This window comes from Pieris brassicae, chromosome Z (genome assembly GCF_905147105.1).
Source record: "Pieris brassicae chromosome Z, ilPieBrab1.1, whole genome shotgun sequence".
NCBI classification, from domain to species: domain Eukaryota; kingdom Metazoa; phylum Arthropoda; class Insecta; order Lepidoptera; family Pieridae; genus Pieris; species Pieris brassicae.
The window spans coordinates 3,972,773-3,999,132 of record NC_059680.1 but is presented as its reverse complement, the minus strand read 5'-3'; the positions used below and the strand labels follow the sequence as shown (position 1 = coordinate 3,999,132).

The 26,360-nt window shown below is 33.2% G+C and overlaps 2 protein-coding genes and 1 long non-coding RNA gene across 8 annotated transcripts in view; 1 reads left to right on the top strand and 2 right to left on the bottom strand.

The window, feature by feature from the left end:
* Positions 1–12,326, bottom strand: part of LOC123718690 (cGMP-inhibited 3',5'-cyclic phosphodiesterase A-like) — an 84,925-nt gene extending 72,599 nt beyond the window's left edge. For both annotated transcript variants that reach the window (XM_045675402.1, XM_045675401.1), the window contains exons 1-2: positions 11,916–12,326; positions 9,969–10,014 (exon numbers count right to left, since the gene is read on the bottom strand). In XM_045675402.1, coding sequence (XP_045531358.1) covers positions 9,969–10,014; positions 11,916–12,035 — 166 coding nt within the window. In that variant the 5' untranslated portion in view covers positions 12,036–12,326. The remainder of the gene's footprint in view (positions 1–9,968; positions 10,015–11,915) is intronic.
* Positions 12,327–13,315: 989 nt separating this feature from the next.
* LOC123718652 lies at positions 13,316–14,113 on the top strand. 3 transcript variants are annotated; one of them, XR_006755046.1, is made up of 2 exons: positions 13,316–13,443; positions 13,859–14,113. It is a non-coding gene; the product is annotated as an uncharacterized LOC123718652 (long non-coding RNA). The 3 variants fall into 3 exon arrangements; XR_006755047.1 differs by having other exon boundaries at positions 13,316–13,561; positions 13,890–14,113; XR_006755048.1 differs by having other exon boundaries at positions 13,316–13,561.
* A 920-nt stretch (positions 14,114–15,033) lies between these two features.
* LOC123718465 lies at positions 15,034–23,402 on the bottom strand. Of its 3 annotated transcripts, XM_045674979.1 has the most exons (4): positions 23,292–23,402; positions 21,823–23,035; positions 19,100–20,897; positions 15,036–17,877 (listed from the first exon to the last, which is right to left on the bottom strand). In XM_045674979.1, exons 2-4 carry the CDS (start codon positions 22,866–22,868, stop codon positions 15,775–15,777), a joined length of 4,947 nt encoding a protein of 1,648 aa, XP_045530935.1. In that variant the 5' UTR covers positions 22,869–23,035; positions 23,292–23,402; the 3' UTR covers positions 15,036–15,774. The 3 variants fall into 3 exon arrangements, with proteins under 3 accessions (XP_045530934.1, XP_045530936.1, XP_045530935.1); XM_045674978.1 differs by lacking the exon at positions 23,292–23,402 and having other exon boundaries at positions 15,034–17,877; positions 21,823–23,153; XM_045674980.1 differs by lacking the exons at positions 21,823–23,035; positions 23,292–23,402 and adding an exon at positions 21,254–21,627 and having other exon boundaries at positions 15,035–17,877.
* Positions 23,403–26,360: the final 2,958 nt, after the last annotated feature.

Genomic DNA, 26,360 nt, shown 5'->3' with positions numbered 1-26,360 from the left:
TCAGGCCATACATACATAAAAAGTTTCCTTTTTTCGACGTTTTTTTATTATTTTGAATTTGGAATTTGTATATTATTTTAAAAAACTTATTTCGATTTTGCGCCATTATGGAATGGGGTATTAAAGAAAATAGGATTGCAGTGATCGCCTTGCACAAAGTAGTTATGGATCCGTCAGTCATATTCCAGATACAAGAACACTTCGTCTGTCGAAGACCAGAATAGAATAGATAGGGGCGGCCGCGTGCTGTTAGAACTACAATACTGTTAATGCTATTAAAGCCAGAATTCGTCGAAACCCCAATAGGAAACAAAAAATCTTATCGCGAGAAATTATGCCAGGACTTTGTCGCGTATTATAAAACAAAACTTGAAGCTCGGTGCTTATCGTCGATATTCAGGACATGCCCTAAATCAATATTTATAATTACAGAGAGTGGATCGATCAAAACGCCTTCGCGTCGCGATACGCAGGTGAACACCACAGAAATATCCTCTTCCGATGAAAAAATGTTCACAATTGAAGAACACTACAATAAACAAATTGATAAAGTGTACCCTCACAGTTCTAAAGAAGCTGCTCAAGTGGTCGGTACGGTCGTAAAGGTACAACGTGGTCATCATCCTGCGTCAGTGATGGTTTGGTGGGGCGTCTTGTCAAAGAGTCACAAAACTAAAATTGTTGAGAAAAACGATTGAAAACTTCAGGAAAGGTGTATCAAGATACAATCTTGGATCATGTTGTGAAAGATCTCAATACAGTTTTTCAAAATATACGCAACTACACAAGCCTGGCTAGAAATCAACGTTCCGGACTTTGAGCTGAAGACTGGCCCTCATCTAGCCTCAACCCTTTAGACTTCAAATTATGAATTATGGTCAGTTTTAGATCACATGACTTGCTAAACGACACACACTTGAATCTCTTAAAAAAGCTTTCGTGGCCAAAGAGATTAAAGGCCTGTACAAAAGCCAAAGGCTATTTCGAATAGAATATATTTTTATTTTTTGCTGAGACTTTAATAAATATGTAGCTACAAATTTTAATAATATTACGTTACGTACTTCATTAATCTGAAAAATTCATTTTCATTTGTAACAAAACTTATGGCTAGTATAATGAAATGTTTTACTTTGAAAAATTGACTTGAAACGTAATATCTTTACCAATATAACTAACTAATCCTTTAAATTAATAAGTTATTTAAAAAAACATTTTTACTTCGACCTACCCTAACTGCTCGGTCTCTGAGGTCGATAATTAATTGTTTATAGTATCTATTATTATATATTTAAAGTAAATGAAGCAGGTTCACTTACAGAAGTGGTGCATGTTTCACGCTGAAGCAGACACTTTAAAAGATTTAATGTTAATTCTAAGAAGAAAGGTATAATGCAATGTCTAAAAAAATCAAAAATATTTTGACATTTATAAATATATTTCGGCGGATTTTTTTGGCCTTCCTTAGCTAAGTCGCTGTGTCATCGAGTATCTCACGCACAAAGGAATTTCTGTTTAGTGTTAGTCAACTGTCTAATTATATACCACTATTTTCTACGCCTTCGAAATGTTTCTCTTTGACGAAATTGTTACTAGTTTATGATATTATGGAAGTGTATAACTATGCTATAAGAAAACATATAATCGTTTACCACTCAGTTGCACTAGCTACGAAAGGTTCATTCAGCCTTGAAAACTTAAATAACTAAAATATTATTTTGTACAAATATAAAGCAACACTATGTTTGAGTGATACTATGTCGTGAGGTCGTGTGTTCGAATCCTGGCTGTACACCAATGGACAGTCAGGACACAACACCCAAAAATGTACTATTGACAGGCACAAAAAGCAAACAACGCAAAATGGAACTTAGGCAGAGAATGCCAGTCAAAGAAATAAAGTATACAAACTTTCCAATCTATGCATAAAACAAAGTCCATATTACATATCGCAAACTTACAGCATTTCAATTTCATGTAATAGATTCTTAATGGTAGATATTTCAATTCGAAAACGAGAAATGAGTTTCTCTATTAGCTGCCTGTTACTAATCGATCAAACATTAATTACCTTACTATTTGTCGATGCAATTTGCACTATGTCGATTTACTAAATCCATTTAAAGCATAAATATATTTTTAAATCGATTTGTGAACATTCGTTTTCACACAAACTTTTATTTATGTATCATAACACCAAAGGCGATTTCGAGGAAACGAATTTAAAATTAGTTATTGTATATTTAAATTTAAAAAATAATAATAAGATAACCGAAACTGAGGTGACTGAAACAACCGAATCAGCAAGACGCGGTGAAATAGGAGCAAACACTCATATTTCTGTGGAAAACACGCAAACGATGATTGATACGAAAACAAGCTGAATCAAGGCAAAAAAGGCTTCCGCGTATTTTTATTTAAATTTGACGTACGTATAGACTCTGGTAAGTATCGACTTCTCGTCTTAGATCCCGAAGTAACCATAGAAAAAATAAAAACAAAATTCACACAAGAACAGAGTGTCTTCCCATTATAAAGACTAAGTTGGAGATAAAAACTTTAACATCGGAAACAAAAAATAATAAAGCAATAGCTTGTTAGTATATTACATTCACACATTGAATTCACTTATTAGTCTAAAGTTAGTAGTAATGTCGCATGGTGTTTCAGGGGAAAGACAATTTATAAACAATAAAAAAATAGCAATTAATATTGAAGAGATTCTAAGCAAATTTAGTATAAAATTGACGGATTAAAACCACTTCTTCTTCTTCTTCATAAAAAAATCTTTTACAATCCTAGCTTCAGAGGTAATTCTTTCGACTAACTGAATCGGAAACTATTACGCTCAATTGGCAACAACTTATTCGAACACACCGCACTTTTCTAAATAATTCTACCCCATTAACGGATGCTAGTTAAATAAACAATGTCGATATCTATTGCGATGGTGTAATTCTTGTTATCACTACAATCCATAATCAGTTTATCTATAAAACATATCACGAGATCAATTGAAGTGATTTCATTTAAGGATTTTTTTTTAAATTACAAAAGGCGTGTACCTCTAAAATCGTCACGCTTTTCCCGTGGGAGGGGGAGCGGCTTGTTTGGAGACTAATTACGCAAATGAATTTCACTTAGGGCAACGAGTTAATTTATATCAGAGCCGGTACTCCGTAATTTCGGCATCGGCCGTGATCGTGATCAGCGCTACGGATGTCAAGATATTCGTAAGTATCGCAATTTGAAAACACAGAATACGTGTTCTGTGAGTTCTTCAAAGGTAAAACGCTTATCTGTGTAAGAGATTTGCAGTATCATCTATCGTTCTCGTAGCGTAATTAACCAATTAGCTGATAAACTCGTTACCATAAGATCACTTATCGTTTGTCGAAAAGCAAGAAAACAAAGGAATACGTTGAATACTCAGTACGAAAAGAATTGGTTATGCAATTAATCTGTTTATTTGAAATAACCCGAAGCTTTTGCCGAAAAGTAATATAGAACAATCATTTATTCCATGCAGTTACTGAGCCTGTATAAATTGTTACTGTTGGAAAAGAAATATAACTTTAAATAATACGTAACGTCTTATGGATAACGTAGCAAAAACCGAAATAATCTATATAATATACAATAGTTTTATTAATTTGTAATTTTATTACGATAGACATACAAGTCAAGTGCATAACAATAACAATATTTCCTGTAGCGACTGTTCGCTTATTGAGGTGCTGCAATAAGGGTCTAATAGTGACAAAGAAAGCTTCTAGAAAGTACAAGAAATGTCTTAAAAATGACGTATCGATAGCAACAAACCAATTACGTCACGAATTACAACAATTAACATGCTAAAAACTATGTTTTTTTATCTACGCGCAATAAGATATAAATCAGAAGCCAATTGTATAAAAAAAACTAAACGATAAGACTGAAAATCAACGCTTTTATCTTGATAAATTTGATAACACGAAATGGTTCACGAAAAAAATTAATATATTCAAAATTTTATTAAAGAACATTTATTAACACGGAAAATATTTACAATAAAAAACACCCTATTGAACTACGCAGTTTAGACTAACTCTGTAGATATACCCCTAATATTAATTTCTGCAAAAAAGCTGTCAAAAATGTGTTGGATTCGACATAGAATTGACATCTTACGATTCAAGTAAGTGATTTGAGTGACGTAAGCTTGCGTGAGCCTGCATAACGTGCACTCGGTGCATTATAAGTCCAGTCGGTATCAAATCAGCCTAAATAATATATTTTTGGGATAATCAATAGTGTAAGTACTCAGTATACATTTTAGATGTAGGCTAAGACTAACCTACTGGGCTATAAGGAAAAATTATGAATGAATAACGCAGAAATGTGTCTTCACTGGCAAATGCAATCTGAAAACGATTTAAATCACTAAGGCAATTACACTGATCCATCAAGTTTTAATAATCGATAAAAAAACTGATATTTATTACTCCAAGCCTATCTAGCGATAACAGATAACACAGTTTATATCGATTTTTAAAAAAGAAACCAAATCTTTTAAATATCTTTAACATTATTAAAGCCTCGTATTTATTTATTTAATATTTTTAATTACTTGTAATCAGATAGTGATCCGCCTCGACTTAAAGTTAAGCATATTATGCCTGCCACTTTTGTCCATACGATCGTATCACTTGGTTATATTGCTTTGTTAAATACCAAATGTAGTGTCTTCCCAGGCTTCTATCTATCAATTATCGATATATTTCAATGAAGTTAATACCTTATTAAGTTATACACCTACTACGCCCTCATGAATCACTCTATCAATGAAAAAATTGTCTTTATCGTGAAATTATGTATGAGACACGGCGAAGGACTATTAGTATGTAATAATAAGTATATAAAATAAAGATTTGAGCTATGGTTAGTCTGAATCCCAAAGAGTCTGTCACAATATCTTTACAAACATTACTACGCTTTATAAAGAAAACAGACAAAGAAAAACATATTTTTAATATACCAATGCTATAGAAACATCTCGAACCGGTACAAGTCATCGTCAACCGCTGTCTTCGTATCCTGGGTATCGAAGATCAGGCCCGAGAAGATTTTCAACTAGCAACTTTGGGAGCGCTGCTGCGATCCCACGACAAGCCAGCAGAGGAAGCGACGCAAGTGGAAATGGATGACTATACACGAGGAGATTCCAATCATATCCCCAAGCTTGATGGGAACCCGCAAGGAAAGCCGAGGCGTGGCAGTCCCAAGCACACCTGACACAATTGCAGATGAGGTAGAGAGGGCCGGAAAGACTTGGGACGTGAACTACAAGGCTCTGGATCGAACACGATGGACACTCACTATAGACGCCGTCTGATACAAAAAGTTCGGTTGGTGTAACGCAACTCAAGAAGTAATGGTTAATTTTAAATTTTATTTTACTTTACGACCAAAGTGATGCGTACGAAGCCGGGTGAGTCAGCTAGTTGGTTTGTAGAAAAATCGCGTCCATCCTATCCTAATTTGCAAAACACACAGCATAGTAAACTTCAGTTCTCAGCTGATAACGGATGACCTTAAACGTAATCTCTAAATGTAGAGCAAGAAAACGGTAGCCGTTTGTCAATCATATACCGTTCCCCCCCCCCACACACACACACACCATTACACAGTTTTGACAGCAATGATACAATTTTACAGACTAATTTAGCCAAACTAAGAGTGCATCAGACTGATTTAGTTTTTCTGAACAAATAAATTTGTTATATTCATTTTACTGAGGTCTTGTCCGGTCCTGGCCCAGTTAGGTTATTTTTATTACCAATTGAACAAAATTTATTGCGTGGGATCTAGACATAGATGACAGATTTATCATTTTTAATCGCAGACTGATGGACTTTTCAGATTTGAAACATGACACATTTTTTTTAGAGAATGTGAAACGAGAGACGAAGAACGATTGATTGTGTTAACCTCAGAATCAGAACCAAAAGGATCAAGAACATAAAAATACTAAGGAGGAATAGTTTAACAAACCTCTAATTTGTAATTTCCAATTTTTTCATTAGTCACACTAGTGGGAGCTGATTTTACGGTTCGCTAAATCGCAATTGGAAATGCCCAGGAAAGTAACTACAGATTTCCAGCCAGCCGTTAAAATTTAAATTCTGACCACACTACAACCGATTCACTATCTCGATGATTACGAACGTATCACCAATGCTGTGACGGTGTACTTCCATAACTGAAAGGCTGAAATATCAATATTGAACTGACATTGAAAGTCGAAATGATTCAGATGTCCTAAATTAAGGAGAACTGGAACCCATGCCCCGATGGGGGCAGTTCGACAACCACCTTCACCGAAACAACTAAATTCGGGTGAGGAGTTATTTCAGGAGACTGGGGAGAGTGAGGAGGAACCAGGAGTGGCAAGATATGTGGCGTGGATCAGGAATGGCAAGATATATGGCCTGCGTAACACCGGTCGTAAACTTTTACTATAATACCTAATCATGTACCAGCATTACTAATAAACGAACAATGTTCAAGGGACCTTACAGTTGTTAAGTTACCTAGGAACGCGCAGCCAGACATCGTCCTGGCGTCCGCCTATTTACCGGGTGACGAAGACGTGCCCACTTGAAGAACTCAGCCTTCGGGCTGACTAGTGCGAGAGGGAGAAACTGGAGCTAATCATCGCGGCAGACTCCAATGCAATATATTATGGGGTAATACTAATACCAACGCTCGAGGTGAGGATATGCTTATACTTAGCAATAACCTTATCAAGATAAGATTATTGCAAACAGTGGCTCAGAATTATCATTTATTAACGTACGTTCACAAACCAAGTAATTGATCTAATAATCTGGCTGGCCTCTCAGATCACATACAGGACTGGCACGTGCCCATCGAATGATCATGTTCGGATCATAGGTAGATCCGATTTGCAATAAAAGGGGAGCTACCTAAACGTATAGGTTTTGGTTGCGGTTTGAGGTATACCTCAGTGAACCTATTCGGCAAAATTTTACAGACTCAGTATCATCAGCTCTGAAGTAGACTAACTAACAATACCAACCACCATTGATATACAAGATATAGACAAACATTTATATAACCTGACAAGCTATGAACAGTCGGTTTTCCTGACTATACCAAGGCAGACAGAACTGGTGGCGTCCCGAATTGGAGAGACACCGTCGAAAGGTCAGGAAGCTGTTCAATAGAGCTGAGAATACGCAGTTACCCACCGACTGGGATAAAAGACACAGTCGCGAGAAGGCATTTTAAAAACTTTCGAGGCTTGCCTTGTCCACCGCTAGAGGCTGCCTGAAAACGACACCAGCTGCAGCAAAAGAGATAGCCCTGTAAATTGTACCTCTAAGTCTACACATACAGCAAGAGGCGGCGCTGGCTGCCATCAGGCTTATGGTACTGGATTTATGGGGAAAAATCACTAAGTGCACACAGCGATTCTCAACAGGGCTATAGAGTGTTAATCACATACAAATGAGAGAAGAGAAACATGATCAGTCGACCCTGTATGAGCTACGCATATATACCGATGGCTCAGAAACAGGCTGTGGGTCAGGCTCATTCTCTCTTGATCTCAACATCAATATACACCTATTGTTAGATACACACAGCAGGACCTTTCAATGTGAATGTGTCACTCTAACCGAAGCAGCCAAAGCCGTGCCGTATAGGAATTAGTAACTTTTATATTAAGTTCGTATGCGACGGTGCATCTAGTCATTAAACATATTCTATTTTATGAGTTGCCTTCTAGAGATCGCTTATTAGCTAGCCGCCCTTTGCACAACGTAATGTGATTAACATGTAATATATGCAATAAAGAGCATACATTAAAAATACAATGTTAAGATTTTAAGCCTATTCAAATTGTATATTTCGTAAATGATATCCGCGTATTACGACATAATATTGTTGATTGATATTGATGCTTTATTGTGGTTTAATCATTTTATTGCACATTAGGCCAACGGCAATGGATATTTCATATTTGATTTATAGGGTATCAATTATAGTTTTTCGATAAGCGCTCTCTGCGCGTATTTCACCCAGGTACACGAATAAAGTTACTGCTCGGATAAAGTTAGCCTTTATGACATCTATATGTCTGTTAGTATTGGTATAATCGGGGAGGGAAGTCTGGTACTAATCTTATTCATGGAGTTTCCATTTTACATACAATATTCATTCGAAGCGACGTTTCAAAATATATACTCCAGTGTTGAGCTTCAAATTTATATGACATTTGTTTTTTATTATGAACTAGCGAACCCCACAGACTTCGTTCTGTCAAAAAGATTTGAAATGTGGCAGTTTTATGTTCCTACCAATTTTATAGTCGGCGAAAAAAATTCTCATGAGGGTGATGGTTCTGCCATCACCCTGATTATAGGCCGATATGTGAGGTTCAGCTCGGGTGACCAAAGTATCTTCGCAACCACGAACTTTAGCCACTCTACTGTGACTCACTAAAAAACCCCGACTGGCATGTCTGCTGTCTGCTGAACCTGATTGGAAAATAATCTAAAAGGATAATGGTAACCTAAAAGTGACAAATATTTAAAAATTGTGTGCCTCATTGATATATTTTCCTATTAGTATGTATTCAAATAATTTTGCCCAGATAGGGATATTAAATGAATAATTCAAAAATTAAATTCTTTTTTTAACGCGGTTGAGTGAGTGCTTGTAATTTAATATGAACTTTATTGAATAGCAATAAAGTTCAAATTGACTCTACATTTTATTTACAAAACGTTTGTATGGGAAAAAGAAAAGGGCTGTTATAGGGTTTTCCCGGAAATTATTCGAATTTTTCTCGCCGTAAAAACAAACCTTAGACTTCAACGAACATTTAAAAAAAGAATTGGTACAATTGTTCCAGGCGTTGTAGAGTTATGCGGTTACCAACACATTTTGCGATTCATTTTTATATAATAGAAGAAGATGTAGGCATTTTTACTGTTTCACAACATATAAGAACTAGCAGACAAGAGGCAGACTATTTATATACACCGGATGACACATTCAAAATTAAATCAAATGTGTTACGCTGAATAGGACCTTTGATAATTTATTTATTTATTATTACTTCGTTACACTACAATATTAAAAAAATTAACATAATTAAATCAAAAGGAGGGCAACTGGCGGCCTTATCGCTTTCGAGCGATCTCTTCCAGGCAACCACAATGAGTAAAGAATTTTTTTTATTAAATTACATAAGATAGGCAAGTAGTGCAAAAATACATGTTATACACATTTATTAGGACAAAACTAAACAGGAACAAAAAAAACAAACTAAACTAAAAAGATGATACATTAAAAATAGAAAGTAAAAAGACACATAAATCACGATAATTTAAGATAAGTCTCACGTCAGTAAGTAGTTAGTAAGAAAGCTAGGCATACGATGTGGACAGGTAATGTTTGTACAGAAGAAATTTAAAGGAAGATACAGAAGGAGCTAAGCGAATAGGGACGGGAAGTGAATTCCATGAATTCCTAGTGAATCCCAAACTGCAGAGACCTTAAAGGAATCGCCAAGGAAGGAGGAGTTATGAGATGGGATTTCAAGGGTTTAGTTTTCGGAAGAGCGTAAGCTATAGTTATGGGCTCCCAAAAATTTGAAATCATTTTTGAGATCAATTTACTACGTACTACTTATCCTACAATGTATCAATGATAACCGCAAACAAAGTTATAACTTAATATCTTTTTTACATCCTGTAAGAGCTTCAATAAAAAGCTAGTTCAAAGCTATTCTTATGTATATTATATAGGTATTCCATCTTTGGCTATATTTTTAGTAAAATTGTTATTGTATGTTAGCTGTTGGATAACGAAAAAAATAGTAGATAGGCCATTTACGTGTAATATGAATAATATACTGAGATAAGTTAGTTCAAGATGTCACCATAGTAATTACTTACCTATTTCTTCTGAATCATCGGATAGTACAGACTGCTCATCAATTTTCTGCAACGAACGAAAGATAATTTTAGTATATCTGTTTTATTTTTTTCCGTCTATCTTTCTTTCTGATGACTTGTGGTTGGAGCGTTTTTTCTACGAGAGAACCTTACAATTTTATTCAAAATTTTGGCGGGAATCAGTTTAAGTTTGTTTTGATTTTATTGATATCAGGTTCCTCAAATGATATCTTATATGTGATTGGACTTGCGTCCATTATTACTTTCATGAGTTACAATTGATGGAAAGAGATCCAATGGCAAACTAGCTTTCTCCCACCTAAATACCAATAAGATGATGATGTAAATTGTTTAAAAAAAAAACAATTACATTAAGTACATATGCGTTATTAGATCCCGCATTATATTAATGTAATGTCCATGAAAACTTATACGTTCATAATAATTGTGTTTAAGATAATGATACCCAGCGCGATACGAGCTGCTTACACCGTATATTATATTGAGGTCTTAGCGTAGCTATAAAACTAAATATAAAACGATATAAATACGCCGCCGCATTTAAATGCGCCTGAGACTGTCACACGTCCAATAATAACCGTTCCTTCGGTTCTACACCACCACAGTGTATTAAACATCAACAGTGGTATTTATCAGAATGGTAAAGTTTGACAAATCAGTGTCCTTTTGATAGAAACATTACAAAAATATGTCAAAAGAAATATATGTACTTATAGTTGTTGGACTGCAAGATTTATTTGGTTAATTCATTTAGTATAGCTAATAACTAGAAACCTAAGTCATACAGAGAAATATTTATATATATATATTATTTTTGTTTAATTACCAAACTTTTTGTCCAAGTATTTTTCACCCAATCGCTCAAATCATGTGCTCTGTGATTTTGCAGACAACAAACACATTAAAGGTTGCCATAAAATAATGTTACAGAATAAAGCCAAGGAAATATTATGAATTAATGTGATGTTTTTGTAATTATTAAAAAAAGTAATATTAAAATGTTTATATTTTTTATCTTTAAAGTCATTGGCCAAGTCAAAATACTGTAAACATTGAATACTGTATGTATATGGCTTTATGCTAAGATCTGATTTGAAGTTACAATTTGTGTGTAATATAAATATAAGTTGTGTTTATATTATATCATTTCCAGCAAGTTTGCAGCTGTAATTAGATAAGCAGACAACCAGTGATTTTTTGGCATATTGAAATATAAATAACTATTTTTAATAAGAAATCTCTTTCAGGCAAACCAAGGAACTAATTCTAAAACCATATATGTATATATATGTTAATGGTTTTAGGATTATTGCCTCCTAATAATATACTTCTGCATGTTAATTTTTTTTTGTTTGTTTTTAACTGTCATATTTGTGTTAAGCTACACACAGAAAAATTCAATAAATTTAGTAATAGTACTTACTTAAGTACTTAATAACTACATATACAATTAACTACTTTACAAAACTACATCCGGGATATATGACAAAGCATGCTTAAAACAAATTGTTTATGGCACATCTTACTATTAAAAAATGTGTCATTCTTTCACACATAATTTATACACGGTAAAACTAGCATTACTTGATAATTTATTATAACTGATCATTTGCAGAGGAAGGTCAACACAAACAGAAAACACTTGTATGTGTAATTCATTTAGTTGTAAATAGGACACTTCAGGGTCAATAACAAAACATTACCTTAAGTCAAATCATAATCCTTGCCATAAAAAGCATGTCAACATAACTTTCACTAACTTAGTGATTTCTCTAACATAACAAAAGTAAACACTCAGTTACTATAAATGTATATCTGTCTGTACTCAATGTAAATATAAATTAATTCCGATACAATCATAGCATAGTAAACAGAATATTTTGACATACAAACATTTATAGGTAGGTATTATAGAGCAATGTTTACCAGAGTGTCTTGGTCTCCCAGCTCACGATAGTACGACTCACTGCTTCCACGTCTGCTCCCAACGCACATAGCACGTCTAAAAAAACCAGACAGCATTGAACAAAATCCACATTTTTGCATAGTTCTAGTTTATGTGACAACTAAACAACGACTACGATCTATGTAACTTGGAAACCGCGGAGGCCGAACGTAAGACTTTTCTTCACCGGAGAGAAGCGCGATTTAAATCAGAAATTGATCACATTTTGATTTAATAAATAGCACGAATGGATGGACAAAAAATAGAATAACACATTATAACTCATAACATTAAGGAATGAAGAGTTAAAAGTGTGAGAATTAATCCCGATAGTAGCCAACTGCAATCAGCACACGACGTAGTGATAGCTGACATACAACTAAAATGTGTAATGGGTAAGCTGTAAGTGCCAAATAGCGCTCTTGAGACTACAATATTTGAGAGCAACAGCGCTTTGGCGCTACTTGTTTCGTCAGTTTTACAAATTAGTACGTAGCTGTCAGTATTCTGTGTTTGACGTTTTTGTACTTTTCATAGCTTTCAACGTTGACAACTGACAACATGATAAATAGCAACTATATCAAAGTATGACCAACGCATAAATTAAAATCTTCAATAACTAAATTTTAATAATGCCTTACATTTGTTAACACTTCTCTCTTTTCGTTTCTTATCTTTTATCGAATTAATAAATATGAGCCAAGCCATTTTATTCAAGTCTCCTAACAAAGTTTATAAGAATGGTGGTGATTTAAGATCTAAGACATATTGCTTTCCCGAAAATATCTTCACCATGGATACTAGTACACTGCAGCACTGCACCCCACCAATTATAGTAGACTAAGCCATTTAATTATGGTGGACTTTTAAAAATTTTGTTACATTTCATGATATTTGAAGAGGTTACTTTTTATTTACAGCTGATGCAAGCAGCTGCGTTACAATAAAAAAAAACTATTTTATTTGATTTGTATCCATTCCAGAAGGAAAAGCAGTAAAATGCATATAATACATAGTTTTTAGAGTTACTGTAGTTGTTGTTAAAATACCTTATCGTCTATGTATCTAAATTAAAAAGTAGTAATTATTTTCTATTAAAAAACTATTGATAATTAATAATTGTGTATAAATATGGCATAGCACAATTATATTCATAATATCATTATCATCATATCAATACATATTTATGTCAATGATACTATCAAAAAGTATAATAATAATATGTTTGTATGTGTAATTCATATTTTTTATAAATACTTTAGTTTTTGTCTTTTCCTCTCTTATTATTAAGATTTTTTAAGTTGTCCACAAACTTGCAGGTTTTATACGAATGGTCACATAAAGGTCTAAATCAGTTATAAACTGTCAAGTGTTAAGTCATTTTATATAATTATGTATTACCATTAAAAGTTCTAAATGAACTAAATTTTTATCGAACATCTATAAATTTAAACATTTTCCGATTTACGCCAGTTTTTAAATATATGGCATATAATATATATACAGAAGGTAGCCAATTGTTTTCACAGGTTCACTAACAACAATGATAACTAACAAACATAGATCCATAACACAACATGAATATGTTAATGGTACCGAAATCAAAGACGCTCTGAAAGTTTTGCCTGTTAGTAACTTCTTTAGACCTTAATAATGGCACTAACTGTTAAAATGTTTTCGGGATCATGTTTTCAATAAGCTGGATGTCTAAAAGAAAACAATGTCTTTGCACTTTAAACTGTGGAGGCTGAATATGTAGCACTTATCGAAAGCAGCAAAGCAAGCTATCCATTTAAAATTCTTGATCAGAGACTTAATTTTAAACATTGATTGCATAAACAATAATAATGCATAACTTACACATTAGTAAAGATTTAAATGTTCTGGTTTAAAACTTCACTAATTCCGGGATTTGATTTGGCAGGGTGTAATAGAAGTAATGTACCTATCCACAGGAAATATGCAAGAAACTAAAATATGAAGCAGAATTTTGCATGAATGCAGAAACTAAGATCAAGTATGGGAATTTGCTTAGTGGTGCTATCTTTGTGAAGAAGAGTGTTGGTAGCTGATACCAGCCAACATGATGCTTTCGTGCTATGATTCTATATTATCATTGTATATATAAAAAGTAAAAAAAATATTGACATTGTCACTTTTGATATAAAGATATTAACATTTTGTGTCAATTATTTTTACCTAAAGATGTATCTAAGAAATCAATTGTAACAGTAGCCTTAGGTGCTGACAGCAATGAATAAAATAATAATACTGAATAAGTATTGATAAATTAAAAAAGTAATTTACTATCTTTATTATAATTATTCTGTAGTTTGTTTAGCTATGTAAGATTACAGTAATTTGAAATCAATTATACCTAAAAGCTATTGAATCAAGGAAACATATCTTACTTTAAAGCAATTACTTTTTTTTTCATTTCATTTCATGATTTATTTATTTTAATCAAATTTGAGCAAGGAACATCTTCAAATCACTTAAAGAAATGAGCAACAAAACCGGCTTACCTTTGCTTGCCATATTCAAATATTGTATTTGAAAACCTTACCTTGGACTTACAAGTTGTTTATATACCTATATGAATACAATTAATTTAATTCCAAGGATTAAGTCTTAATATAAACTGGACAAAATGCAGATCATCCATTTACCAATTAGTCTTGCCGCTTATACCTCATTAATAAAAATATAAAGGAAACTGAAATTGTATGAAGTGAATGTAACGATCTTTACTTGTATATTGATTGTACTTCAATATTTTAATTTAGTGTTTTATTATGTTATGAAATGTAATGAATTTATTTCGTTTTACTTTATCAATCTGTTGTTGGCTAAGCATTTTGCACATTTCATTATTATATATTTGATATTTCATTTATATATGCAGGAAAAATTATGTACATACTTGAATAATTTTGTTATAAAATAATTAAAATTAAATCTATTGCAAATTGCAATGTAGAATTATTATTCCTTAAAAGCGCTATCTTCAATTTACCAACACCATTAGTATTACAAACATAGTCATATAAAGTTGTAGTACTTTCTGTATTTACTACTAGATGACGCTTTTGCAATTGTTTTGTGTTCTTTAGTATTTTATCACATAATTATATTTAATTAAACAAAAAAATGTTACGTAAAGTTAATAAACGTTATTAACGATAAAAAAATTATAATGCGAAACTCAAGTATATCTTATGTTGTTTAATTATATTGTAGACTTTGTATGTAATATATAAACTCCTCCTAATTTGTTTCAGATGCACAATGGCACCCGATAGATGGCAGGTAAAATAGCTTTTTCCTAAGATGTAATATTCGGCACAACAAAATATTTATTTGTCAATTTCACTTTATTACACAACAAAAACAAAATGCATAACATCTGAAACCACACAAAAAATATTATGTGGTTGTTATAATTTCAATTATATAAAACTAAATAACATTTCGTATTGTTAAAAGTTTAAGCACCTATTAGAACGTTAAATTAACTTACTTTTTCATATATTCGAAAACTTCATAAATAATTATGTTTATTAAATATTCAACAAAATACCACATTTTAGGAATACAAGAACGACACAAATATTTTACTGATTGATGTTTGTTAAAGGATAATTCTACTTTAATAATGACAAGACTACACAATATTAATACATCCATTCCAAAGATCGAGTCAATAAGGACTTCCTGATCTTAACACTATTTATTATTACTAAGTAAAGTCGTATGGAAAGTTTGGCAGAAATGCTTGTTTACTTTCGATTTATTGGCTTAATTTTATCAACTCATAGCACACTTGAAAATATTTTGTAATTATTGGGGTATGTCTGGAGGGTTGAAAAACTCCCAATGGTGATGGTGTACAGCCCTACTATCGCTTAAGCCAAACATGATCAAACCTGCGACTAACACTAAACATATAACCATAGCCATTTGGACATCTTTTTTATCTTGGGCACCATGAACGTAGTTCATAAAGGAAGTGTACAAATTCCTTACAGCACGAGTAATAGAATTATGGCACACTCTTAAAAATTGGGCACCCGCCTCAGTGATAGTTGGCTCCTGAGCTCTGACCGGAACAGGCATTCTTCGAGGCGAAGGTCTAGGTCTACTGTCATCAGAACTGGATTCGCTTAGCGCTGCGGCGGGCTTACGTTTTGATCGCCGTAAAGGTGGGGCTGGTGTAGTATGGAGAGCCTCTGACAAATTTGTAGGTGGTAGATTTCGAGGAAAATAAATTTGAGGGGGTGGGGACGCAAGGTCTTGTAAATATGAATATAAAAGTGGAGTAAGATCAGGAGGTGGGGGTCTTTGAGGTGGTATATTCTCTTCGATGCTAAGTGGAGGTGCACATGTTACAGACAGAGAATCATCATCAATATTTTCAACAATTTTACTTTCCTTTTTCGTTTCTTCTTGAGATGCCTCTGTTTGCGTCTCCTCTTCTTTGTTTTCGGTCTTAGGAGTTGAAGGTATCTGTGCCACACTTGGCTGTGCTTGTGTTATTATTACTTGATTTGAACTAACTGCAGTCATTTCCGCAAACTTCTTAGCAATTTCATCAATAACGGATTGCGAGAATTCTATGCCACTTACTGATATATGGCCCGATTTCGAATCTAGTTCATTAACTTGAAGTGTCATACCTTCAATATCTGATACAAGGATTTTAGTAGCTTGTAATTCAGAGACGTTTAATCTGCCAACATCTAGATCTCTTACTTGCAATCTTTGTGTAACCAAGTTATCTAACTGAACATCACGACTTGTCTCAACAGAAATTCTTTCAACGGTACGGTCACTTAATGTAACAGCTGCAGGCTTAGGTGCAGAAGATTTTCTTGATTTTGGAAAGGGTGGTACTTCAGGAGTTTCTCTTTGATCAACATCTATAGGTTGAACAGTTAATGATGCTTCGGTTAACATTTCGTCTCTTTCGTTTATTCTAGTTGGACTTGATACACGTTTTTCAACTAAAATTACAGTTGGCGATGAACGTCCGAGACCCGATATTTTTGGGTCAGAGAGTTTTAATGATTTTTCAGATCTTGACGTAGGCCGAGAACCTGTTTTATCTGATAATTTACCAAGCATTGAATCTTCATTTACGAGATCCCTTAAGGAACTAGACATGGATATATTCAAGTTTTCTTCTATGTCAAATTCAACATCATCTGGAAGAGGGTCTGTTTGTGTAGAGACTTCTATTTCTACTATATCACTTTGATGGAGTTCACTAGATAAGTAGGGGGAAGGAGACGTTGTCAGTGGGCTCTCTATATCCATAATTTGATCTAGTTCATTGAGTCCATCCACTGATGAATTTTTCTTTTTTCTTGGTCCCCTGGGTGGGCGAGGTGGAGGGGGCAACGGTCTATCTTTCATTTTATTTAAAATTTTCCCTGATTTTAGGTCCTTGTGTACGTCTTCAACCTGCGGTTCATCTATCTCATCATACTGCGTAAAATCACCACTTATAGATCGTCGAGCGAAGCTATCTAATGTTGTAAGACTTATAGATGATTTTTTCCTAGGCGGTCTATTTGGAACAACAGTTTTACTACTGCCCACAGTGTAATACTTTCTTTCAGAACTATTACTTTTCCTGCGTCGTGGTGGTGTTTTGCTTTTAGATCTTCTAGCCGTTTTAATTTGTTGATTACCCCCTTTATCGACAGTAGCATATCCTGGACTTTCATGGCAACTTTCTGATCTCCCATCTATGTCACTGGCGGGTGGAAGATTTGTGTCAAGTATTAGAGAATCTGCCCCTCTCGAAGTTCGATCATCGTCATACAGAGATGGTTCACGAGAACTTCGCGAACGGGTTCGTTTTGGTGGCGCAGGGCTCGGATCAATAGCTGATTCAGCTTGAGGAACAGTGTATTCGTGTTCAGTTCGATACACGATTATCTGAAAAAGACATAAAAAAAATTATCTTACGGAAAAAAATAGGATTACCGTTAATTTCAACGACTGTTTTGTGCTTATAGTTTATTAAAACATTATAAACAATACTTATGCTTAGTTGTCGACATTTATGAAATACAAAAACGGAACCGTTTAGGGACGGAATATAACGATTAGGCAAAGCAACCTTCAAAGCAAGTAAGTAAATAGCAGCTGATTAAAAATTAATTAACCTTAAAAATCATCTTCATTAAGCCGGTAGCACTAGCTAGGGTTTCAATAATATAAGGCTACTTTTTTATCTTATCATCAGATACATATATTTCAAAAACTTATTGTACAGGTGGAACGTCGGATCTTAACAAATTATTTAACTAGGCCAACAATCGCTAACGGCCAACAACGAAAATAAATTCGTATTATATCCAAAAGTATATGTATCTGGATTTGTGCCAATTCACTCAGTTGAATCTTATTTGAAGTTTGGACTATACAATCTCAGTCTTTTTACAACTATCCAAAGTTCATATTTAACTCATAGAAAATCTTGGAAGTCAACAGATTTACCGCTAACCTTGCTTTATAAAAATTTGGTTAACCATACATATAGAAACGTAGCCAATGTTATATAACTAAAATAACAGTATTTTTTTCCTCACAACAGATAAAATACATTTAAGATTTAAATTCTACCTAAAATAATTATATGGCCAAATTATATGAAAAAAAGTATTAACTTAACAATTCAATTATCTTTAGGAAAGTATATTTTCAACCAACTTCAAGAAAATCGAAGATATATAAGTAATATATAGCTATAAAACTCAACGTTTCATTTTTGTAATATTATATTACATATACCTACATAAACATTATAAAATAAATAAAATAAATATTTAGTAACAGAAAAGCAAATAGTACAGTATATTTTAAATAAATCCTCATCATTTTATTTTATCTCATGTGATTATGCTTGCATTGCATTATGCTTGTATATTACTTTTATATATATATATATAAATATATATATCTACATTGACATGAGACAACACATCCAGACCTGTTTATCTCTGGGTTCTTTACGAATCGACGTAAATACTTGTTGCATTATAATCTTCTATTAAAATAAGAATATGTTTTATTTCACTGTTGCATATACTTCAATACGCAGAGTCAAAGGCTTTGTTACTTTTATCTTTAAAAAAATTAAATTAAAAATACTTACATCCTCGCTGCGATCCTGAGGCTTTTCAAAATTTTCCGGAAGTGTCAAACTGTCAAAGGTGTTCAATGAGGAATTTGTGTCTTGTTTGCCAAATTTCTTTTTCCGTTTTGGAGGCATAGGAAGTGTTTGTGATTGAACAAGTTGATCAGGATATTCGATAATTTCGTCATTTGCATATTCGTGAATGGAACGTAAATCAGTCGGAGGAGGAAAGTCTGAGAATTCCTGATTGACATGACTTTGTAAGTTATCATTCATAGGTTGATCATCAAGATCGTCAGACATTCCCAAATCTACCTCACTAAACTGCATACTGGCATTTACGCTATCGTCAATATATTTAATGGAATCAGTTTCTTTCTTCTTTCGTTTTGCTCTAGATGGTCTAACGGGTGGGAATGTATAATATCCGTCATCCCTTTCATTAATATCTTCTGTTGAGTATTTGATATTTTCGTCGTCGATTATATCATTATCGACATCTAAGTCGTTGGCATACATGTGATCGTCGTCTCTAGAATCCGTTCCCATAGTGACCAAAACATTTTGCGGTGTCTGAAACGCTTGTCGTATTTCATCGCTCAAGTATTCCCTTACTTGTATATTTTCTCGAGATATTCCTCTCGGTCGAACAAAAAATTCGTCTTTGTTTATTTCGTTTATGTGCGTGAATTCTTGATTCGGCATCAATTGTGAACCTGGGTGTGAGTTTTCAGTATTCTGGAATTCTTGTTCTTCTTCTTCGTAGTCATATGAAGGCATTCTATCAAAATCATACGTCGTTTCAAATTGTTTTTTTTCTACGGTATCAGAAGTAAAATCGTCTTTGTTATCGATACTACCGTATTCTCGTGGTTCTTCTGACCTTTCAGGATCATAAGCTGTTTCTTCGATCGGCTTCTTCATACGAGTAAAGGTAAAAGTGGGAGGTGGAGTATCTTCTCTATTTAAAGTAGGAGAAGACGATGTTTTGGGTAGAGGAGTTTTCTTTTTTTTTGAAAATAGTCTTGGATATGTCTTTACTTCGAAGTCTACGGTGGCTGTGTTTTGTAAATCGGAAGTAGATTCAGTGTTATCATCCACTTTATACTCTTTTTTCCTTCCTAAACTCTGGAAGTTAGTTAGAAGTCTTTCGGGCATTTTAAACTTCGGAAACTCGGGAACATTAAATTTTGGCCTCTCAGGCAAAGAAAACTTTCTTCGCTCTCCCAAAGAAAACCTTTCTTTTATATTGAAGCTCTTTATTTTAGATCTCTCTGGTAGGGTAAATTTACTTTTATCAGGAAATGAAAATTTAGGTCTTTCTGGCATTTTAAATTTAGGTCGATCAGGCATCTTCATACTATTAATTTTTGTTCTTAGTTTTCCAGCTTGAGATTTTAATTTTCCTGTTCCCTCCTTTAATCGTTGTTGTATTTTACTGTCAATGTTCTCTCCATTTTTTGTGCGGCTGTCTCTTTTTAATGGTAAATTTTCCAACGCAGACGAGTCAACCTGGCTGGTACTAATTTCACATTCAGTTCTTGATACCGTCGAAGGCGTATTAACAAAAAAACGTTCTTCAATATCTTTTTGTAAAGCTTCTGCACTCATTGCACTATCTTTTGTATCTTCATTTATATTTTCTTTGCTATCAATTTCTTCGTCATCAGATTGATTTTGTAAATATTTGCGTTCTAAAGAAGAAGTACTTGACATTTCATCTTCAGTTTTTACCATGTTGGGTTTTTCATCTACGCTTGGGGCCGTGTAAGTAATATTTGGTGGTGGCTTTTCGATGATTTCATATTCATGATCACTGAAAAAAGAGTTTATTTTTTAAAATAAAGGTAATGTTACTTTATTACATTTTTCATAGTAAAAATACAATAACATAAAGTATAATTAATATTCGCATAAAATATCACATAAGCATTCGCCAAGCCGGCTAAGATTGTCAAAAAGTCGCATTATTTAAGAAGTCTGTGTTGTAAAATTATATTTAAAACCGCACGCACACAAACACGCTTCACGCCTCATAATTAGGACAACCGGGACGCTCGTTTTAGACGCAGCAGTCACCGGCAACATTCATTTATATATATTTCAGAATTTATTTTGCAGGTCGTTATTACCGTCATAAACATAATATTGCATGAATGTAGGTGGACTTACCTTAGATTTGAAATAAAATTACTCGCCCGCGACGTTGGTCGAGTGCCCACTGGATTTACTCGTTCCGGTAAAAGCGAAACTGATTGGAAAAATTGGCAAGCGCAGCGCACTTCAGGTGTATATAGCTGGACACTGCTTTCTCTTGTTGGTCTTAGGGGTTTTTCTAAAGGGGTACCACCTTCCGATGTCCACCGACGCAAATTACTCATTACTGACGTACAAAATATATTCCTATTTCACCTCATCCATTTATGAAATTTTTCTATTTGAACGGCTTAATAACGTCACATAACGTACAGCGTGTTTGTGAAAGCAGGGTTGTAAATGAACTAATCACGGGAGTGAAAGCAACTGCGGGCACTGATCGCCGATGACAATTCTAAAGAGCTTACCTACTATGCAGGAAGACATTTTAGACTGAGCTATATTTATCAGACGTACAGCTAGCGTTGGTTTTGTATGTGTTAAAATTACGTTATGTCATACACCATTTAACATTGAACATATTAAAAAAATTCAATTATGTTTCAAAATTCACTCATCACTATAAACGAAAACATCATATTTACCTGCTTGGTTTAGACCAATCGTTATCTTGAAATTCTTCCTTCCGTTTTCGTTGTATTTCTCTGGGACTTGGACTCGGTGATACTTCAATAGGTACCGTTGAAGATTGTTCCATATTACTCGTAGATTCATCATCAGTAATTTCAGTAATTGTAATATTGTGAGAGGTATTATAAGTATTGGGTGTTTCTTGATGAACTGCTTCTTCAGCTATATCATGATCATCCTCCGTTATAATAACTTCTTTACGATGCTGGTCAATATTTTTATGTAATATTTCCATAACGTGTTCTTCTTCCTTTAAAGAATATGTATCTTCAGCGACTAAACTAGGGTCATAGGATTTAGTTGATCTCTTTTCTACATGAATATCGTTATCTTTGTGTAATTCTTCGACTTTATCTTGAGAAATATTTTGAAGATTTTCTAAAGATATTCCTTTTGTATCATCTATATCTTCATAGATATGTTCTTTTCTCTTTCTGGGTGGGGGTGTGTCTACGCAGATTGTTTTACTTACTTCATCCGAGTCCCCTAACTTTATTGCACTAAATTTTTGTCGCCGTACGGCACTGGGTGAATTTTTTAACTGCCTTATTTCTTGGGATTCTTCATTTCTCTTTCGCTTTGATACTGGAGATTTTTCACTTTCGACCTTATCTAATTTTTGTAGCGTTTTATCAGCTAAATGTTTTATTTTATTTACAAGGGGATGACAACATTTGGTTTTTTCGCGAGTTTCCGTAACTCCAATATACTGTGGGTCTGGTGCGCGACGTTTTAAAATACTTTTGGGAGAAATATTTTTTGGGATTTCTGTTGAAGTAACGAGATTTATGGACGATTTTGACATTGTCTTTTTATTTAAAAAATCATCTTCAGAATCTAAAGATATCTCTTTAGAGAAGTTGGGAATATGAACACCTTCATCTCTGCCATCGTCATCGTGTTTTCGGCTACTTCCAGGAGATGAATCTAAATTTAAAATCTTTTGTACATCCCCAACAACCGGGGAATGAGTACGCGATCTCGAAAATTCACGAGACATACTTCTTTTAGGCGTTGTTGATCTGATTATATCCTCTGCTGTTATTTCCTCCTGAAGAGGTACTTTTAGTAAATGTGTCCAAGGATAACCTCCAGCCTCTCGAGCTCTTCGCAAATCTTCCCACTGATATGTTTTTATTGGCACCGGTGGGATATTTTTTTCTTCATCTGGTGACAATTCCATATGTTTAATCAAAATAAATGTAACAACAATAAATTTCACTTAAGGAATCGGATGACGTCCACAGTCTCCTTTAATAATTCCCTTTTTTCACACTGTCCAACCAACAACACGACATTTCGTTTCAATGAGAGTATCTGCTACTAAAACATAGTGTGTTTGCGTGGGTTAGTGTGAAAATAGGTATGAATAAATTGTGTATCACTCGGGTACTGTTATTTCTGATCAGTATCACAAATTTACCTTGACGCGTTTGAAGTCCGTCTGATAGCTTTTTGTCTTACCATAATATATAAATAATTTGATTGATTTAAAATCACTTCCCTTTTGTTTCAATACGATTTGTGATCGGTCAATATCTGCGTTCAACTGGCGAACGCATCGGCGCCGGACCAACATTCTAAATATAATTTCGAGCATGAATTTATTTTCGTTGTGAATTTCGCGTCATCATTGGACATAAGGCGGTCAATGTTTATTAAATTCATCTTATAACATGTGGTTTTATATGCAAGTAAACTTACCGTATCCTTAAACTTGAAGTAAATGTGGAATTGGAAATATTTTTTATACTGTACTTACTACCGCTTAAACCAACGCGTGACAAATTCATTTGCATACTTAGCTCTATATAAATAACTAAACTCAATATTATGTCATCTGTGTATGTAACATTATAAATATTATATATGTCGAGCGATGGCACTGGAATCAGCTGTCATTTTCATTATTTAATAACATCTAACTCAAATTAGTTCAAATCAGTTATACTACCGCCGTGCATCAGCAGGGCTCGATCAAAAACATCACCCGAAGGGGGTATATGCCTCGAGCGGCTGATTATCTTCAACAATTTCTTGGCTGGTCCTGTTCTTGTTAAAATTCAGGTCGTGGAAAAAATATATACAATGAATTTGGTTGAGATACGGCGATAATCACCTAAATATATATTATTTTCTGCCTTCGAAAGAAAATCATCCTAAGTAAATGTTATTAATAATAATTATCTTTTTTACTATTGAAATAGATAGTAGGAGTATAACTAATTTAATTAAATATTTTATAACAATACACAATGTTATTGATAATAATTATTTATATTCAAAATATTTATCATCATAGTTGACAAAATAATGGCCGATTATGTTTATTGTTTCTTTAAATATTTAACATCAAACGTATATTTTATTCTAAAACAATTCATTAATCATTATGCTCTCTAAAGCTAAATAAATCTTTATTGTATTGGTAGTTGATTAATAATTATTTGGGCCATTGGATACATTTTAATCAACAACTTTGCGTACAGCTGTAGTAATTACAATAACGAATGCTAAAAAGCGCCATCTGTCTCTTGTTTGTTTTAATTTTGTGGTCTTGTTCAAAGTAAAGTTGCGTGTACGGCAGTTACACTTAAAACTTACTCAATACTGTATCCTTTTAATAAAACTATAATTTATCATAATTAAAACATAATTGTAGTATTGTCAAAAAATCGACGTTCCATGATCAATAATAATAAAATTAAATTTAAAACGCAGTTTGGTAATTTAAACACAATAAAAAGAAGAAAAATCATCGATGAAACAATTTCGTTACCACGAATTCTTTGTAATTTGTATATAAATTATAATTCAGATGAGGGTTCAAGAAAAAGTCACCAATGCCGAAAAGAGGAATTGCTATTTATTTATTTGAACCAGTTATACAACACCATCTACTTAAAATAGTAATTATAAATAGCAAGTTTAAGCAAGTGTAACATTGTTAGAATTTTAACACTTTAATAGTATAGAGAGATAATACAATATATTACAATTGTTGACATGTTATAGTTAAGCAAATTAGAAGCTAAGTTGCAATTCAATCGTTTGCAAGCATGAATTGTGGCTCACACAAACACACAAAACTAGATAGGAATGAAACTGTATATATTCTTACTAACCTACCGGCTTCCGTAGGGTCATATAAAGAGTCTAGGCATAGTTATTGTTACTCCTGTATGTCAAAACCAAAACATTTTTACTGACGGGATTTGCTTCGAATATAAATAAAACCCTTCGTACATGCCACATTCTTAAATATTATGTTGGGATGATTGTTTATTTCTAATACCAACGTGAAAGTTCGTGTCCCAATAATGAGATTGTTACTAAAAAAATATATTTACATCAATATTTTAATGAGTAATAATTTGTCTTTGTACATATTGCAGTGGTTATTAAACAATGCAGGCTTTAAAAATAGAATAACTTTCTGATTGTAATTAATTACTAAACATGAACATTACTATGAATAATTTTTAGATATTTTAAATTAAAAAACAAAGATTGATCCGATTTTTTGAATTCAAGAATGTTTTAATCGTCTTTTTAATAAACAATATAAATCAAATAAATTACCAAAGAGAAACGCAGATTTACCAATTAAAAGTAGTTTTTTGAAAAAGTTATTCTATCAATCCTCGCTTAACGCATTTGCCATCTTGTTGGTATACCCTGTACAAATTTCGATTTGTAATAAGCAAAGCATGATTTTGCTAAATATCCAATATATAAATATAATATCTGTTAGGAATGTATGATGCTCTGATATAGAATTTATCATAAATATAATTTACTAAACTATAGAGAAAAATATACTCTTATAATTGCATAACACCAAAGGCAGATTCCAACGTCCAGTATTTTGTATTGTAATTAAACGTTAAAAAATAAATTTTGTATTCATGTTTATGAGTTAAGAAACGTGATATAGGCTGTTTTCTTAATGCTTAATAAATTACTGGTCGGTAGAATCGAGCCCAATATGAATATTATTAGTATGTAAATTTTTATGTAATTATAACATTTTTATCTAATACGAAATTACGATTGTTTTACAGTCGCGAAATAGGCCATTGGCTAAATGTGAACGGATCTTGTAAGGTGAAACCGCGACTCTTTTAGTGTTTGTGCTGTTATTTAGCACATACAAGTACTAGATACAGATATTTTCGTAGGTTTAGCAAGCCCGGTCCTTAATAACTAAAGCAATCATAACCCAGGACCACTTGATAAGACACATTCTTCATGATAAGATGAAAATATTTTAGTTACTAATACAGTTATTATGTGATTTGATGCAATAACAGGCAAGTGCATGTCTACAAAGTTCAGTGACAATAGGAATTTGTTAATTGTAACTACGTTGCTAAGCATTTAATATATGGAAATGTATCTTTTAAGCACTTATTATAAATAGTTGAAACAGCATTGTTGCATCATATTTAAATAATGTTTTTTATAACACTTAGTCTTTATCGTCTAGTGG